Source organism: Pristiophorus japonicus, chromosome 4 (assembly GCF_044704955.1).
Source record: "Pristiophorus japonicus isolate sPriJap1 chromosome 4, sPriJap1.hap1, whole genome shotgun sequence".
Taxonomy (NCBI): domain Eukaryota; kingdom Metazoa; phylum Chordata; class Chondrichthyes; family Pristiophoridae; genus Pristiophorus; species Pristiophorus japonicus.
The window spans coordinates 274,531,019-274,550,907 of record NC_091980.1 but is presented as its reverse complement, the minus strand read 5'-3'; the positions used below and the strand labels follow the sequence as shown (position 1 = coordinate 274,550,907).

At 40.9% G+C, this 19,889-nt stretch overlaps 1 protein-coding gene across 5 annotated transcripts in view; it reads right to left on the bottom strand.

Moving 5' to 3' along the window:
- atxn3 (ataxin 3) overlaps positions 1-19,889 on the bottom strand; it is a 45,702-nt gene that overhangs the window by 23,494 nt on the left and 2,319 nt on the right. For 2 of the 5 annotated variants that reach the window (XM_070879487.1, XM_070879486.1), the window contains exons 2-6: positions 14,918-15,082; positions 13,121-13,165; positions 4,614-4,699; positions 4,290-4,356; positions 709-796 (exon numbers count right to left, since the gene is read on the bottom strand). In XM_070879487.1, coding sequence (XP_070735588.1) covers positions 709-796; positions 4,290-4,356; positions 4,614-4,699; positions 13,121-13,165; positions 14,918-15,082 — 451 coding nt within the window. Of the gene's footprint in view, positions 1-708; positions 797-4,289; positions 4,357-4,613; positions 4,700-13,120; positions 13,166-14,404; positions 14,873-14,917; positions 15,083-19,889 lie in introns of those variants that run through there. The other 3 variants (XM_070879489.1, XM_070879490.1, XM_070879488.1) reach the window with 3 other exon arrangements.

The following is a 19,889-nucleotide window of genomic DNA, read 5'->3' as shown; positions in this document are numbered from 1 at the left end:
TCTAACTTACTTTGGGGTGAGACTTTAAAGAGTTATCATCGTTCTTGAAGAAACAGAAGTTATTTCTGAATTTTTATTACAAGATAATTGAACTCTATCCAGCAAACTGGGATTGCCACCTCCAAAAGCTCTTACTCAGATTACCATTAAACTGTACTTTGTTACTGCTGTACATTTCTACATGTGTTTATTTTTCTGACCAATTTCCTCCCCATTTTTTCTGAAGGTGTTAACACTTCACTGGGCTATGGTGCCACAGCTACCAGTCACTGTCCAGTACCTTGCTTAAGTGGCCATTCTTCCACATACGAGCCTAAATGGCACGTACTAGCAGGCTATTTGACCCTGAAGGCATCACAGAAGATTTTTACATTTAGAATAGATAACTTCTAAAATTTAACTTTTCTACAACTAAAAGGTACTATAATCATCTGTAGCAAAGCATTTCTTTGGTGTACGAGTGCCCTAAAATCTAACTTTTTCTGCCCTCATTTATGAAAGAAATGTTAAACCTGTGAGCTACTAATAAATTGCATCAACTCTGAATTAACAACTGGAAGCTTTGCATTATTAGTAATACTGTTCTCTAAAATGGTAATTGCAGCTCAAAATAATCAGAAGTACTGTTTCCCTATTGATATTTATCTAGCTAGAATTCTAATTTTATTAATAATAAAATAAATTACTGGGATATTGAACAAGGGATACCTTCTTGCTGTAATTGAGCCAAGAAGAGGGCGAGGTAAGTGTCGGAGATCAACTCTGGACCCGTCAATAAAGAATTCAGGTTAAACCACTGGCCAGAAAAGAAAGCATGAGTTATTCCTTACATCTATGACATATTCATTAGAAAGATTCATCACCTTCACAGTAACTTATTTTCAAGTACACCTTAAGTTTTTCGCTCTTTCTTCAGTAATATTGCCACCTAGTGGTAAATCTCTGGCGAAACAGTCTGTAGTTAAATCAACTTCCGAAGCCTGAAAAGTTAGTCAGGGAAACGAAGTACACCGACAGCTATCGAAGCGGAGATTGGCCAACTCAGCGGATGGAGACTGAGCCTGAAATGTTCTTGATCTGAATGGCTCAATGTTGCACTATGAGATAAATTTACCAGCTGAGATAGTAGAGAAGGAAATTTGATTTTATCCAAGGTATTAGAATAGATTACCTTTTGTGTAAAGGGCAATTTCTCCAATGCATAAATGCACCCCTTCAAACATTTTAAAATTAGAATCACGGTGCAAAGTTAGGCATTCTTGCATTTAATAGCTTATTCATATAGTGCCTCTAGCACAGAAAAACTTCACAGAGGTGTAATCAAAAAACAAATGCTGAGCCAAAGAAGGAGATATTAGGAGAGGTGACCAAAAGCTTGCTCAAAGGAGTGAGTTTAAAGGAGAGAAAGAAAGAATGAAGTGGAAAGGTTTAGGGAGGGAGTTCCAGATTGAGAGGTCGAGCCAGCTGAAGGCAGAGCTGTGAATGGGTGGGCAAAGGGAGAGAGGGAATGCACACTAAGTGGAGAGGGCAGATGATGTATGACTGGAGACAGTTATAGAAATAGGATGGGGCAAGGCCATGAAAAGATTTAAACAAGAGAATGAGAATTTGGCATTTGAGGACTGCAAGTCAGCAAGGACAGGGATAATGGGTGAGCAAAACTTGGAACAGGATAGGATGCAGGCAACACATTTTTGGATCAGCTGAAGTTGACAGAGGGTGGAGAATAGAAGGTTAGCTAAGAAAACTTTGGAAGAGTCAAATTTGGAGGTTAAAATTGTTTTTTCTGATGGTAATTTGCACATGTCACTCTGCTTAAGAATGGCGAGAGGGAAACCAGGGAATTATAGACCAGTTAGCTCAACATCTGTTGTTGGGAAATTGCTTGAGTCTATAATTAGGGATAGGGTTACTGAACACCTCAAACATTTTCAGCTGGTCAGAGAGCCAGCATGGATCTGTGAAAGGTAGATCATGCCTGACCAACCCGATTGAATTTTTTGAAGCAGTGACTAAAGTAGTGGACAGAGGAATGTCTATGGATGTTATTTATATGGATTTCCAGAAGGCATTTGTTAAAGTTCCACTTAAGAGACTGCTATCTAAGATAGAATCCTACAGAATTGAGGGCAAATTATTGAGTTGGTTAGGAAATTGGCAGAAGACAGAGTAGGGATAATGGGTAGGTACCCAAATTGGCAGGATGTGACTAGTGGTGTCCCGCAGGGATCTGTGCTGGGGCCTCAACTATTCGCAATATTTATTAACGACTTAGGTGATGTCATAGAAAGTCATATATCCAAATTTGTTGTGACAAAGATAGGTGGCATTGTGGGCAGTGTAGATGAAAGCATAAAATTACAAAGAGATATTGAAGATTAAGTGACTGGGCAAAACTGTGAAGAATGGATTTCAATGTAAGCAAATGTGAGGACATCCACTTTGGTCCTAAAAAGAATAGAACAGGGTACTTTCTAAATGGTGAAAAGCTAAAAATAGTGGAGGTCCAGGTACATAGATCATTAAAATGTCATGACCAGGTACAGAAAATAATCAAAAAGGCTAACGGAATGCTGGCCTTTATATCTAGAGGACTAGAGTACAAGAGGGTAGAAGTTATGCTGCAGCTGTTAGACCACACCTGAAGTACTGTGAGCAGTTCTGGGCACCACACCGTAGGAAAGATATATTGGCCTTGGTGGGAGTGCAGCATCGGTTTACCAGAATGATACCTGGACTTCAAAGGTTAAGTTACGAAAGTTACAAGGAGAAATTTCACAAATTAGGGTTATATTTCCTCGAACTTAGAAGGTTAAGGGGCGATCTGATCGAACTTTCCAGGATATTAAGGGGAACAGATAGGGTACATAGTGAGGAACTGTTTTCGCTGGTTGGGATGTCTAGGACTAGGGGCATAGTCTAAAAATTAGAGCCAGACCGTTCAGGAATGAAATTAGGAAACACTTTACACACAAAGGGTGGTAGAAGTTTGGAACTCTCTTCTGCAAATGGCAATTGATGCCAGATCAATTATTAATTTTAAATCAGAGATTGATAGCTTTTTGTTAACCAAAGGTATTAAGAGATATGGACCAAAGGCGGGTATATGGTGTTAGATCACAGATCAGCCATGATGTCATTGAATGGCGGAACAGGCTCGAGGGGCTGAATGACCTACTCCTGTTCCTATGTCCTATGTACCTATGTAAGGATATGGGGTTGGAGGCTCAGCTTGTGATCAAGTAGGCTGCCGACATTGCAAACCGTCTAGTTCAATCTGAAACAGTGACCTGGGAGGGAGATGGAGTTGTTGGCAAGGGTACAGAATTTGTGGTGAGAATCAAAAACAATGGCTTTGGTCCCCCCAGTGTTTAGCTGGAGGAAACTGCAGTGCATGCAAGACTGGATGTCAGACAAGCAGTCTGACCGCACTGAGGCAGTGGAGTGTCGGAGACATGTGGTGGAAAGGTAGAGCTGGGTGTCATCAATGCACATTGGGAAGCTAATCCCACATCAGTGGATGATGTTGCCAAGGGACAGTATGTAGATGAGGAAGAGGAGCAGGCCAAGGGTGGTTTTAGCAGGGTTGGGGGGGGGGGGGGGGGGGCGGAGGCGGGGAAGTGGAGAAAGGGAAAGACTCTAGAGGAAATGATGCAAGGGCTGGAAAAGAAGTAATTGCTGGGGGATGCTCTGGCTACAATCAGATAGGTATGAATGGAACTAAGCAAGGGCAGTCCCACTGATCTGGATCACAGAAAAGTGTTGAAAAATAATGGTCGACCGTCAAAGGTTGCAGAGAGGTCAAGCAGGGGTACTGCTCAATGGTCACAGTCAGAGAGAATATCATTTGTGACTTCAGTTAGGGTCATTTGGGTGCTGTGGGAGGGGAAGAAACCGGATTCTGGAAGGAAGGGCATGAACCTGCTGAACCATTATAATATACAATTATATAGCTAATGTTTTAAAACCTGATGTCTTCAAAAACAAACCAATTACGTTGGAACTTCTTTTTACCTCTAGGCTGAGCTTTTTATTTTTATAAAATAAAAGTAATGAGGATTCCTGAAACAGAAGAAGTTGCAAACTATGGGGCTGTGCAGCAAATCTAACAAATTGAATCTGTGGAATACTGCAGATTTGTTTTTAAATCTTTAGGTTGAATAAAGAGGTGAAACAATCGTGGGAAATATTGGAAACATTTTGCAAAGGGAATGCCCCAATTCTTCTGATATTGTGGAGATGAGATTCAAAATTCTATAGCGGTTCTTTAATGTTAAAGAGGGAACTACCTGATCTCCTAATTTTCGTACTGTAAACCAATGTTCTTTGTAGTTGCATATAAATGCCCTTTCAATTCTGTGGAAACAACAAACATGTGGATAGACCTTAAACCATTTCACAAGGAATTTGTTGAATCAATATAATTTTTCAAAATGCCTAATTCCAAACAAAATGGCTATTGTATATTTGTGACTGTTTTTAAAGAGAATAGTTTGAAAAACTGAATCCAAAATCTGAAAATTAAAATTAAGATCCACAATAAAAAAAAACAGTATTTATCATTTCAATCTTAAAATAGAGAACACACTGTATTTATATATAATGTGTCTTACACTGGATCAATCCTTAATCGCTGATATTCTGGGCTGTTGAAGAGGGTAATCTCTAAACCCCAGACTCTCAAGGCACTACTAATCACCTGCAGAAATAAAATTGCTTTGAAAGCTCTTTGGATTTTACAGCAATACAGTGGAACCCATTTAAAATACACAATTCTAAAAGCAACATCTGGTTTAAACACATGCAAAAATCTATGCACTAATTGTAAGACATGCATCGACAAGGGGCTATTGCTTTCATTTTCTTGGAGCCCAAGGCATCAGTCCCTCCCTCCTCCCACCTAAGAATTAGGTCTGTGTACAACGTTTGCAGTTATTTTCCCAATGGAAAGAACGAGAGTGAAACTGATTGCTGTACCTCATTTCATTATCTTGTGTGACCATTCAAAAAATATATTGTAGTCTGGTGAATGGAGAAATTACCTATTCTTTACAAGTGCTTTGTGTAAATCGTATGTGTTAATAGTCTCTCAAGGTGTTATGCAATTTTCAATTACTTTCACAATACTTCTAAAACATCCCATTTTGCAGGCTTGCATAGAAACATAGGAATAGGGGAGCCTTTTCTGCCATTCAATTAGATAATGGCTGATCTGATATTACTTGATACCAATGTTCCCCCTAAGCTGCGTGGATGTACAGCAATGGGAAAGGTCCCACGCAGGCCGCTCACCAGCTTTTCCACTGTGAATACCGCGCATGCGCAGAAATTTAGTAATGCAGTAAAAGAAACAGGCCGCGCAGAACAAAGCGCAGCTTAAAAGGGAACATTGCTTGATACCCTGACCGAATTAAAATCTGTCAATGAGAGTCTTGAAAATGTCAACGTCCACAGCCATTGGTAGTGGTGGTGGTGGTGGTGGGGGGACAGAGAGAGAATTCTAGATTTCGTCTAGCTTGTGTGTGAAGTGTGAAAACATACATTCTGATTTCAGTCCTGAATGGCATAGCTCTAATTTTAAGATTGTGCCCCCTTATTCTGGATTCCCTCACCAGAGGAAATAGCTTCTCCTAAGGGGTATGATTAAGAAATTTGCAGATGATACAAAAATTGACTGTGCGGTTGATAACGAAGAAGAAAGCTGTAGACAGCAGAAAGATATCAATGAACTGGTCAGGTGGGCAGAACAGTGGCAAAACAGTGACAGTCTTGGGATAAGGGGTAGGCCATTTAGGACTGAGATGGGGAGAAACTTTTTCACTCAGAGTTGTTAACCTGTGGAATTCCCTGCCGCAGAGAGTTGTTGATGCCAGTTCATTGGATATATTCAAGAGGGAGTTAGATATGGCCCTTACGGCTAATGGGGTATGGAGAGAAAGCAGGAAAGGGGTACTGAGGGAATGATCAGTCATGATCTTATTGAATGGCGGTGCAGGCTCGAAGGGCCGAATGGCCTACTCCTGCACCTATTTTCTATGTTTCTATGTTTCTAAATGGAATTCAATCCGGAGAAGTGTGAGGTAATGCATTTGGGGAGGGCTAATATGGCAAGGGAATACACATTAAATGGTACGACACTGAAAAGTGTAGAGGAACAAAGGGAGCTTGGAGTGCAGATCCACAGATCCTTAAAGGTAGCAGGCCAGATAGATAAGGTGGTTAAAAAGACGTACGGAACACTTGCCTTTATTAGTCGAGGGATAGCATACAAGAGTAGGGAGGTTATGCTTGAACTGTAAAAAAATAGCTAGGCTACAGCTAGAGTACTGCATGCAGTTCTAATCACCACATTACAGGAAAGATGTGATTGCACCAGAAAGGGTACAGAGGAAATTTACTAGGATGTTGCCTGGACTGGAGAATTTTAGCTATGAGGAAAGATTGGACAGGTTGGGTATGTTTTCTTTGGAATAGAGGAGGCTGAGGGGAGACCTTATTGAGGTGTATAAAATTATGAGGGGCCTAGATAGAGTGGATAGGAAGGACCTATTTCCTTTAGCAGAAGGATTAACAACCAGAGGGCATAGATTTAAAATATTTGGTAGGAGGTTTAGAGGGAATTTGAGGGGAAATGTTTTCACCCAGAGGGTGGTGGGGATTTGGGCTCTCTGCCTGAAAGGGTGGTAGAGGCAGAAATCCTCACCACATTAAAAAAGTACTTGGATATGCACTTTAAGTGCCGTAACCTAAAAGGCTATGGACCAAGAGCTGGAAAGTGGGATTATGCTGGATAGCTCTTTGTCGGCTGGCATGGACATGATGGGCCAAAATGGCTTCCTTCTGTGCTGTCAATTTCTATGATTCTCTGCATCTACCTTATTGAATATGTTTATGATTTTCGGGTGAACTTCAAAACATGTAAAACAAAGACCTCTTCCATTTGACCATCAAATCTCTTCATACCTTATTTCATCAAAAGAAAATTAGCATAGCAGGATCCTGCTGACTCCAATTAAAAGGGGATTTGGGGAAGGTGCACAAGGGGTGACCAGGAGGATACCAAATCTTACCCCTTAGTTATGAGGAAAGGGGCCAAGGGTTAGGGTCATTTACTTTAGAGAAAAAGAGAGGCTTTTAAGGTTTTAAAATGATGAAAGATTGGATACATTCCAGTTAGATAGGTTATCTGAACTGGGTAAGGGAGGTAGGCAGGCCAGAGGGCACGCCTATAAAATCTATGGGAAAAGTTCGATTGGATGACAGGAAGTATTTCTTTTCATGCTATGGCCGTTTAAAAGGAACTAGTAAAGTTCCTGAGAGATTTTTTAATTTGTAGTTGTATGGGCTATGTTGCTAATTAGTTGTGATTATAAAGGGCCATGGTGAACCACTATCTCCTTGAGTTTTTGTTCGACTGCACCAGGGAATCAGGAGAGGAATTCTGTGGAATTTTTCTTGCATTGACTGCAGGGTTTTCTTCTTCTCAAATGGAGATAGTGTGGTTAAAGGGTGAATGAATGGAATTAGAGGTTTCAACTTTGACTGGATTGGGAGGGAGTGTGGGGGTGAAGGCTTGATGGGCCCCGATAGTCTTTTTTCCCCTTTCTATAATGTTTGGAATTTTCAAACTGCTGATTCAATAATTATTTTGGAACTTTTCCTGAAAAGGCTGGGATAGCAGAAACTGATGGCTTCATCAGTCGGAGGAGCGGTGCGGAATGGGAGGGAAAAGGATTGGTCTGGAGGACTAGAAACTCTTTCAGGAAAAACCCAACTATGCGCCAAAAGCAAATCACACTCCCGCTTGGTTGAACCACGGAGGAGTGATAGTATCAGAGGCCATGGAGGAGCCACGAGACTGTTCATGCCCTGCTGTACTTAGCATCAAATAAGCAGCTTATGACAGGAAAGAGATAACTGAAAAAATGCACATTGGGGGTGGTGATGGGCGTGTAAGGTAAACAACTGAACAAAAACAACTTTTCATAATTTCTCCAATTTTTACTTCTAAAGATACAGGTCAAATTTTGTTTTCATTTGAGAGTCGTCATGAATACATTTTAAATATTTCAATTGTTTTGTGTTCGGTTATCCAGGTTTAAAAAAAAAAGTCAATCGACACAAGCAAAAAGGGATACTGCGGTTTGCTTTGATTCGTTGTATAGTCACATTACCCCATCAGAGCCACTAAGTCATTTTAAATCTGTATGTTTACATAGCTCGTGTAATCCTTCACCAGAACAATTAAAAACATTACTTTTGTAAAGCACCACTTCAACACACTTTGGCAATAACAGGATTTGTTGGCACTTTCAATCTGGTACTGAATTATCTAGGTTAGTGAATTTGCAATGCCAAAAGAAACAGATCAGAAAGGGTAGCTTAAGATATTTTTTTCAATTGGCTTTCAGAATTTTGCATTTGTTTGTTATTGCTCAAAACTAAGCTGATTTCCTCCACGTGCCCTCTAGTTCATCTTCTGGGTGAGAGCTCAGATGAACAGGACCCCAAGAAAGAATGCAAAAGGCAGGAGGCAACAGAGCAGAGTAGCACTGGGGTAAGTGATAAGAAGGGAGAATGTGTATGAATATAAAGGGGCTGCAGGAGGGGTCAAAACTAAAAAAGATGGTTTAAAAACTATTATTAAAACACTCTACCTAAACGCACGCAGCATTCGAAATAAAGTAAATGAGTTGATGGCACAAATCATTACAAATGGGTGTGATTTGGTGGCCATTACTGAAACATGGTTGCAGGGTGGCCAAGACTGGGAATTAAACATACAGGGGTATCTGACAATTCGGAAAGATAGACAAGAAGGGAAAGGGAGGTGGGGTAGCTCTGTTAATAAAGGATGATATCGGCAGTTGTGAGAGACGATATTGGCTCTAATGAACAAAATGTTGAATCATTGTGGGTGGAGATTAGAGATAGTAAGGGGAAAAAGTCACTGGTGGGCGTAGTTTATAGGCCCCCAAATAATAACTTCACGGTGGGGCGGGCAATAAGCAAGGGAATAATGGAGGCATGTGAAAAAGGAACGGCAGTAATCATGGGGGATTTTAACCTACATATCGATTGGTCAAACCAAATCGCACGGGGTAGCCTTGAGAAGGAATTCATAGAATGCATACGGGATCGTTTCTTAGAACAGTATGTTACAGAACCTACAAGGGAGCAAGCGATCTTAGATCTGGTCCTGTGTAATGAGACAGGAATAATAAACAATCTCCTAGTAAAAGATCCTCTCGGAATGAGTGATCACAGTATGGTTGAATTTGTAATACAGATTGAGGGTGAGGCAGTAGTGTCCCAAACGAGCGTACTATGCTTAAACAAAGGGGACTACAGTGGGATGAGGGCAGAGTTGGAAAAAGTAGACTGGAAACATAGAGTAAACAGTGGCACAATTGAGGAACAGTGGAGGACTTTTAAGGAGCTCTTACATAGTGCTCAACAAAAATATATTCCAGTGAAAAAGGGCGGTAAAAGAAGGGATAATCAGCCGTGGATAACCAAGGAAATAAAGGAGAGTATCAAATTAAAAACCAATGCGTATAAGGTGGCCAAGGTTAGTGGAAAACTAGAAGATTGGGAAAATTTTAAACGACAGCAAAGAATGACTAAGAAAGCAATAAAGAAAGGAAAGATAGATTACGAAAGTAAACTTGCGCAAAACATAAAAACAGATAGTAAAAGCTTTTACCAATATATAAAACGGAAAAGAGTGACTAAAGTAAATGTTGGTCCCTTAGAAGATGAGAAGGGGGATTTAATAATGGGAAATGTGGAAATCGCTGAGACCTTAAACAATTATTTTGCTTCGGTCTTCACAGTGGAAGACACAAAAACCATGCCAAAAATTGCTGGTCACGGAAATGTGGGAAGGGAGGACCTTGAGATAATCACTATCACTAACGGGGTAGTGCTGGACAGGCTAATGGGACTCAAGGTAGACAAGTCCACTGGTCCTGATGAAATGCAACCTAGGGTATTAAAAGAGATGGCGGAAGTTATAACAGATGCATTCGTTATAATCTCCCAAAATTCTCTGGACTCTGGGGAGGTACCAGCGGATTGGAAAGCAGTTAATGTAACACCTCTGTTTAAAAAAGGGGGCAGACAAAAGGCAGGTAACTATAGGCCGGTTAGTTTAACATCTGTAGTGGGGAAAATGCTTGAAGCTATCATTAAGGAAGAAATAGCGGGACATCTAGATAGGAATAGTGCAATCAAGCAGAAACAACATGGATTCATGAAGGGGAAATCATGTTTAACTAATTTACTGGAATTCTTTGAGGATATAACAAGCATGGTGGATAGAGGTGTACCGATGGATGTGGTGTATTTAGATTTCCAAAAGGCATTCGATAAGGTGCCACACAAAAGGTTACTGCAGAAGATAAAGGTACGCAGAGTCAGAGGAAATGTAGAGAATCGGCTAGCTAACAGAAAGCAGAGAGTCGGGATAAATGGGTCCTTTTCGGGTTGGAAATCCGTGGTTAGTGGTGTGCCACAGGGATCGGTGCTGGGACCACAACTGTTTACAATATACATAGATGACCTGGAAGAGGAGACAGAGTGTAGTGTAACAAAATTTGCAGATGACACAAAGATTAGTGGGAAAGCGGGTTGTGTAGAGGACACAGAGAGGCTGCAAAGAGATTTAGATAGGTTAAGCGAATGGGCTAAGGTTTGGCAGATGGAATACAATGTTGGAAAATGTGAGGTCATCCACCTTGGGAATATTATTTGAATGGGGAGAAATTACAACATGCTGCGGTGTAGAGGGACTTGGGGGTCGTTGTGCATGAATCCCAAAAAATTAGTTTGCAGGTGCAGCAGGTAATCAGGAAAGCGAATGAAATGTTGGCCTTCATTGCGAGAGGGATGGAGTACAAAAGCAGGGAGGTCCTGCTGCAACTGTACAGGGTATTGGTGAGGCCGCACCTGGAGTACTGCGTGCTGTTTTGGTCACCTTACTTAAGGAAGGATATACTAGCTTTGGAGGGGGTACAGAGACAATTCACTAGGCTGATTCCAGAGATGAGGGGGTTACCTTATGATGATAGATTGAGTAGACTGGGTCTTTACTCGTTGGAGTTCAGAAGGATGAGGGGTGATCTTATAGAAACATTTAAAATAATGAAAGGGATAGACAAGATAGAGGCAGAGAGGTTGTTTCCACTGGTCGGGGAGACTAGAACTAGGGGGCACAGCCTCAAAATACGGGGGAGCCAATTTAAAACCGAGTTGAGAAGGAATTTCTTCTCCCAGAGGGTTGTGAATCTGTGGAATTCTCTGCCCAAGGAAGCAGTTGAGGCTAGCTCATTGAATGTATTCAAATCACAGATAGATAGATTTTTAACCAATAAGGGAATTAAGGGTTATGGGGAGCGGGCGGGTAAGTGGAGCTGAGTCCACGGCCAGATCAGCCATGATCTTGTTGAATGGCGGAGCAGGCTCGAGGGGCTAGATGGCCGACTCCTGTTCCTAATTCTTCTGTTCTGTTCTTCAATTACCCTTAAATGATCGAGACAATTCAGCAAACCTCGCCAACTCGGTTAAATATCTCATTAGAATAGAAATGTCTGTTCATAATTGCCATATAAACATGTTGTCCTATTTGCCTAAACATACTGACCAAGTCATCAGATTAAAAAAGTATAGTGCTGCCAAATTCAGATTGACATAAAAACATGAGGAGCTGAAGCAAAATGCATTTACTCAACAGCTCCAGTGATGCATTGCACAGCTACATGAGAGGACATTAATGGAGCACCTTGATGTTATTCTAACGATGTACCTTTTTATTTATGAGGGTAGAAATCCATAATTTCCTGGTTGTATTATTTTCTATTTTCCTCATCCTCCCCCCCCCAGGCCAAGCATCAACTATCAGTAAGAGGGCAGGAAGCTTACCTATTCGGGAATGATTTTCCATCTGATTGGAAATTCAGTGGCAGGAGGTGTGGGGGGCGGGGGGGGGGAAAGAACAAGTATGTGTCCCACCACTGAATGATTATGATGATGCAGCAATGCTGATACATTGTGCTTTCCAAACATTAAGCAATTTCATTGTCAGATGAAGTATAGATTAGATTGCTAAACAAATCAAAACTAAAACTGAACGATTACAGTTATTATACCCTGATGAATGTTCCTTCAGGAACATCTTTTATTTTCTTTATTGACAAATATAAAATGCTAACTCGTAATGGCCAAGGAAATAAATACTGGCTACAAAGCATTCCTATTTTGGTCATATCCAAATACAACCACATTTACTAATTGCTCCCCCCCACCTGTCCCACACAAGTGTACATTAAAGTACATTTAAGGGCAATGTGCTTACCATACTGAATTATTACTTGTAGGGTAATGAGGCCTAAAACTGTAACTATCAAAATTGCTATTTATTTCATCATTACCTTCACATATTACCCCCTCACTGAACAACTACATTCACCTGATTCCTTCACTAGTTAAAGTTGTTAATTTTGACTTGTTGTGGTGTCTAGGTGATCATGGTAGCCTCTTCGTATCCAACAATAACTAAAACATTGCCCAGTTGTAAGCATCCTGATTTCCAGTTGCTGCATTACACCTCCCCCACCCCCCTTTTCAGTTCTTTGATGGTCATTTCAGCTAGAGACTAGCCACGTGCAATGCTTATAGTAGAGGTAGCTTGTTGCTGAAAGTGATAACTAGGGACAGGGATTCAAATTCTGCAAACTCCAATGATATACATTTTTTTATACTAAAAATAATGCACACTGCTAGTTTATAGATGAAACAGTGATCACAGAACTGACTTAGAAACAGCACTAAAAGAGATGCATGAAGAAAATGATTTAGAAAAAGAGATCAGAAGATAAAATGAGAAAAGTAAAAAGCAAAGGATGAGAAGGATAATGCAAGCGAGCAATGGAAAAAAAGGATAAATTAAATTCAGCTTGCTAGCCCCATTCACTATGATTGTATTTAATAATCTTATGTATCAATTACAAAGACAAATTAATGATAATAATTGTGTGCATAAAAGGGGAGAGAATTTTTTTTTCACAAAAGTTTTATTGCTAAAGGTAATAGGTTACAGGGTTTAAAATCAGACACTTACTTGAATTGAAAAGAATCCACTATCATCCATGTTCCCTGAAGGTTGCTATATTGAGAGAAAGAAAAAGTAAAGCTAGGATAACACGAACGTTCATTGTACACAGACTAAAATGGCCAAAGGTGCCTATTGTTGAATGGCAGACATGATGTGAATATCTGCATCATTTCACCAGACAACTAAAAGCACCAAGGCTGGGATGGTGTTTTAGTAATACAGGATTAATATTAGTTATAAAGCTGCTCTTGACATCAGAGTGAATTTACTATTGTAATTTTGGAATCTGTTTCAGCATCATAGTGCAAGAGTTAAAACTTTAAAAAAAATGAGCCAGTCCAGGGAGCCTGAAATCCTCTGTAGTGTAAGGAAATTCTCCTCAAGGAGTCTTTTGACTGCTCTATCTGGTGGAGGGGATAAGATAGAATCAGAATAGAACAGCACAGAAGGAGACCACTCAGCCCATCGATTCTGCACTGACTCCTTCAAAGAGCAATCCAGTTAGTCCCACCTGCACTCTTTCCCTATAGCCCTGTAATTTTTTCTCCTTCAAGTATTTATCCAATCCCTTTTGAAGGCTACCAAGTCAACAAATAATTAGCATATTTTGTGTGGGTTTTCTAGTGTAATTTGATGAATTAGATCAAACTATAGTTTCAAATCAAATAATTTAGTAATCTCAATCATTTACAAAGTGGTAAGAACACATTCTGCATCTATGATTCCCCACACAGTGTATTCCTGGTCTTAGCCACATCACAAAGTGGACACAGGGAAGCAGAGGAACGAGAGTCAATCAAGACACTCACAAGAACATCTTTGCAGCTAGGCATAAGAGTAGCACAGGAAGAGCTCACGAGCATGTTTCTCACCTGCCCTCATACAAGGATGGTGCCCAGAGACTATGCAAAGGGAGGTACAAAATGGCAAGGACTTCTTTACACATCCTGTCGTTTAGAAAAAGCTGCAAAACTGTATCTCATTTTGGCCGACTTAGATCAACACTAAAGGGATCCAATAGCATCAGACAAGTATCCTTAATTGCAAAAATTTGGATTGCCCTCATATCCAAAATCGTAGGGATGAAGGGAAAATATAATTAAGCGCCCAAACTGTTTGAGTATCGGATATTGTTACTGATTTTCTTCCCTCTTCTCTTAATGAAGTTGACTTGACGAGGTGAGTCTTGTGGAACTACACTGCTATTGTCTTAATTGGGCTCCCAATATTGAAATGTAATATTTGCATTTGAAGTCCTCCCAGTCAATATATGAAAAGAAAATAACTTACATTTATACAGCACCATTCACAACCTCAGGATGTCCCAAAGCGCTTTACAGCCTATGAAGTACTTTTTGAAATGTAGTCACTGTTGTAATGTAGGAAACAGCAGCCAATTTTTACACAGCAAGGTACCAAAAACAGCAATGAAACAAATGACCAGATCATCTGCTTTAGGAGTGATGATTGATGGATTAATGTTGGCCAGGATACCAGAAGAACTCTCCTGCTCTTCTTCGAATAAAGTCTTGGGATCTTTTACGTCCACCTGAGAGGGCAGACAAGGCCTTGGTTTACCATCTCATCTGAAAGGCAGCACCTCCAACAGTGCAGCACTCCCTCAGCACTGCACTGTCAGTCTAGATTATGTGCACAAGTCTCTGGATTGGGACTTGAACTCACAACTGTCTGACTCAAAGGTGAGTCATGGCCAACACCTAAAAGTTAGAAGTTCTTACAGAAACAATCTATGCGGAGCAGCAGTGCTAAAACTGGTGTTGATTTAAGTTGTAGTTTTTAAACCTGTAAAAATATTTTGTATTCCTCTGTAGTAGTTCCTCCCTCTGCCATTCTTGCTCGCTCCTCTTCATCCAACTGCTGCGCAATTGTAGAGAGGTCTATGGGGCTGAAGTACTCGCCCTGCAGCAAATTGTTGAGGCAATGTTGAGCACAGAGGGATCCTTCTTGCTGTGGAATCAAGCAGAGCAAAACCCATCAATTTTCATGTGAACTGCTGGAGACAGAGGTCTCTTGCACTGTTATGTAAATCTATCGACATTAAACAATTGAGTATTTTGTGCAGTGACAAAAAATTAAACTTCAATTTTAAAAAAAAAATCCTGCAATGGAGACAAAACATGTACATTGCAATTGGGGCCTCTTACCAATACGGATTAAAGCTCAATTTCAATAGACCAGTTTGCACTATAAACTACGCCCACCAGTGACTTTTTCCCCTTACTATCTCTGACTTAATGTACAAAATATATAGAACAGTGACTCCTTATACTATTGGGGCATATACAGGTTTGACCTCCAAAATCCGGAGTTCTGGAATCCAGAATGTTCCAGAATCTGGGCCGATCCATGGCAGGGTTGTCCGGAAACCGGAAAATGTTCCGATATCCGGACTCCCCCCACCTCGCCAAACAGATTTTGCCCCGGCCCGACTTCGTGCAGCCCGACCTCACCCCGGCCCCCCCATCCTCCCCTTTACCTCGGTTGCCCGACTCCACCTACCTCGGGTCAGACAAGGAACTCCTCCACGGCGGGGGGGCCCCGCCCGAACACCTCCACATTGAGCACCTCTCCCACACCCCCCCGGACGTTTCGAAATCTGGAAATGCCCGAACCCGAGCTCGGGTGTTTCCAGATTTGTGACGTCAGAAAGACGTTCCAAAATCTGACAAAACGCAAAATCCGGAACAGCCTCAGTCCCGAGAGTTCTGGATTCGGGACATTGCACCTGCACCAGAAATAGTACAGGATGCCACCATATACTCCAGCTCTCTCTATGCTTGCAACCTCCCCCCCCCCACTGATGAACTATATAGTAATTCATTATTTACTGTGGCAAGTAAAGTAAAATTATACAGAAGCAAGAATAAATTAACAATGAGATTACAATACAGTAATTAACTGATACATTAATCTGCTCTCTGAATGAAACACAGCAAATTGTTTGAGATTCTTAAAGTCCTTTCATCCCAAATTATTCAAGTGAGGTTACATCACACTCGAAGCACCATAGAGTTCCAGCTCATCATTGCGACATGGAGCTAAATAGTTGAATCGGATAAACCGAAGCAACCTTCAGCAGCAGACAACTGGCAAACACTCCCCACCCTCACCCACAATTTAAAAGGAGGTTCTTACACTTCTAGGTCAAAGCAAACCTCAACAGATAAGTTAGTGGGACAATCATTACAGATAACCACTGACTTTTTTGCCGTGGTAAACATACAGATACTGCTTGAGGAAGCAATCAAACCATTTTGTTCTGCCACGAGGCTGCCTATAAGCAATCAGTATAATCAGAAGCGAGTTATCTCGCTTAAAATCTGCCTCCTACACTCGACACAGGGTTTGTGTATTCCTCATTGCCCCTACACACACATACAAAAATTATTGTCAAGATTGCTGCGAACAGAAGTCCAGTATTAAAATTGTTACACCACTCAGCTAATTACAAATTCAGATAAAATTTATGATTTGAAACTAGACAGATCAGAGATTTCTGCTACATTACAAATGCATGAATGTGTCAATTAACCCAGAGTACTGAGCACCTTTACAATGCTTAAATAAATCTTCTCTATTAGATTAAAAAGATTAAATTAGTACCAAATAAATGAGTGGTAAAGAGTCAAATTACATCAATGTAACAGGCATTAAAAGTTAACAGGTCTCAAGTATGGAGCATACAGGCTTTAGATCTGTAGAAAATGATTCATTACTTCACATTCCAAATGAAATGGCCAGAGAAAGGGTATCAATTATTTTAAAAATCTCATTTGAAATATAGGTCTAGAAAACAGCTTCTTAAAGTACAGCAAGAGGTTGCATCACTTCTAGAATACAGATAGAACTTAAAAAACATGCAAAAAATATTGCAGCGTCAAATCCAAATATAATTTACAAAATTGGGCAATCTGTGTTATACATAGCAGTAAATAAAGCAGTACATACACTATAAACATGTAACATTAGTAAATATTTGTATACAGCATTTGTACAGGAGATTCTTGTTGTGTAAGGCCCCTTGGGGAAGAGTGACCATAATATGGTAGAATTCTTTATTAAGATGGAGAGTGACACAGTTAATTAGGAAACTAGGGTCCTGAACTTAAGGAAAGGTAACTTCGACAGCATGAAGCGTGAATTGGCTAGAATAGACTGGCAAAGGATACTTAAAGGGTCGATGGTGGATAAGCAATGGCAAACATTTAAAGATCACATGGATGAACTTCAACAATTGTACATCCCTGTCTGGAGTAAAAATAAAACGGGAAAGGTGGCTCAACCATGGCAAACAAGGGAAATTAAGGATAGTGTTAAAGCCAAGGAAGAAGCATATAATTTGGCTAGAAAAAGCAACAAACCTGAGGACTGGGAGAAATTTAGAATTCAACAGAGGAAGACTAAGGGTTTAATTAAGAGGGGGAAAATAGAGTACAAGAGGAAGCTTGCAGGGAACATAAAAAACTGACTGCAAAAGCTTCTATAAATATGTGAAGAGAAAAAGATTAGTGAAGACAAACGTAGGTTCCTTGCAGTCAGATTCAGGTGAATTTATAATGGGGAACAAAGAAATGGCAGACCAATTGAACAAATACTTTGGTTCTGTCTTCACGAAAGATGATAAAAATAACCTTCCGAATGTACTAGGGACAGTAGGTCTATTGAGAAGGAGGAACTGAAGGATATCCTTATTAGGCAGGAAATTGATGGGATTGAAGGCCGATAAATCCCCGGGGCCTGATGGTCTGCATCCCAGAGTACTTAAGGAAGTGGCCCTAGAAATAGTGGATGCATTGGTGATCATTTTCCAACAGTCTATTGACTCTGGATCAGTTCCTATGGACTGGAGGGTAGCTAATGTAACACCACTTTTTAAAAAAAAGGAGGGAAGAGAGAAAACGAGTAATTATAGACCGGTTAGCCTGACATTAGTAGTGGGGAAAATGTTGGAATCAATCATTAAGGATGAAATAGCAGCGCATTTGGAAAGCGGTGACAGGATCGGACCAAGTCAGCATGGATTTATGAAAGGGAAATCATGCTTGACGAATCTTCTGGAATTTTTTTTTGAGGGTGTAACTAGCAGAGTGGACAAGAGAGAACAACTGGATGTGGTGTATTTTGGACTTTCAAAAGGCTTTTGACAAGGTCCCGCACAAGAGGTTGGTGTGCAAAATCAAAGCGCATAGTACTGGGGGTAATGTACTGATGTGGATAGAGAACTGTTTGGCAGACAGGAAGCAGAGAGGCGGGATAAACGGGTCCTTTTCAGAATGGCAGGCAGTGACTAGTGGAGTGCCGCAGGGCTCAGTGCTGGGACCCCAGCTCTTTACAATATACATTAACGATTTAGATGAAGGAATTGAGTGTACTATCTCCAAGTTTGCAGACGACATTAAACTGGGTGGCGGAGTGAACTGTGTGGAGGACGCTAAGAGGCTGGAGGGAGACTTGGAGAGGTTAGGCGAGTGGGCAAATGCACGGCAGATGCAGTATAATGTAGATAAATGTGAGGTTATCCACTTTGGGGGCAAAAACACGAAGGCAGAATATTATCTGGATGGCGGCAGATTAGGAAAAGGAAGGTGCAACAAGACCTGGGTGTCATGGTTCATCAGTCACTGAAAGTGGGCATGCAGGTACAGCAGGCGGTGAAGGCGGCAAATGGTATGTTGGCCTTCATAGCTAGGGGATTTGAGTATAGGAGCAGGGAGGTCTTACTGCGGTTGTACAGGGCCTTGGTGAGGCCTCACCTGGAATATTGTGTTCAGTTTTGGTCTCCTAGTCTGAGGAAGGACATTCTTGCTATTGAGGGAGTGCAGCGAAGGTTTACCAGACTGATTCCAGGGATGGCTGGACTGTCATATGAGAGACTGGATCAACTGGGCCTTTATTCACTGGAGTTTAGAAGGATGAGAGGGGGTCTCATAGAAACGTACAAGATTCTGACGGGACTGGACAGGTTAGATGCGGGAAGAATGTTACCGATGTTGGGGAAGTCCAGAACCAGGGGACATAGTCTTAGGGGTAGGCCATTTAGGACTGAGATGAGGAGAAACTTCTTCATTCAGAGAGTTGTTAACCTATGGAATTCCCTGCCGCAGAGAGTTGTTGATGCCAGTTCATTGGATATATTCAAGAGGGAGTTAGATATTGCCCTTATGGCTAAGGGGATCAAGGGGTATGGAGAGAAAACAGGAAAGGAGTACTGAAGGAATCAGCCATGATCTTATTGAATGGCGGTGCAGGCTCGATGGGCCGAATGGCCTACTCCTGCACCTATTTTCTATGTTTCTATGTTTCATTATCAATATAAACTTAATCAGTTTATCTAATACTGTATTGTTGTGCGCATGAGTCAGGGGCGTACACAAGCCTTAAAGTTATTAAAAGGAGCAGTAGCAAGCCATTTGGATAAGCAAAATTCAGTCAGACAGAGTCAGCATAGATTTATGAAGGGGAAGACATGTTTGACAAATTTGCTGGAGTTCTCTGAAAATGTAATGAACAGGGTGGATAAAGGGGAAGCAGTGGATGTCGTGTATTTGGACTTCCAGAAGGCATTTGACAAGGTGCCACATAAAAGGTTACTGCACAAGATACAAATTCACGAGGTTGGGGGTAACATATTAGCATGGATAGAGGATTGACTGACAAAAAACAGAGAATCGGGATAAATGGTTTATTCTCTGGTTGGCACATCAGTAACTAATAGGGTGCCACAGGGATCAGTGCTGGGACCCCAACTATTTAA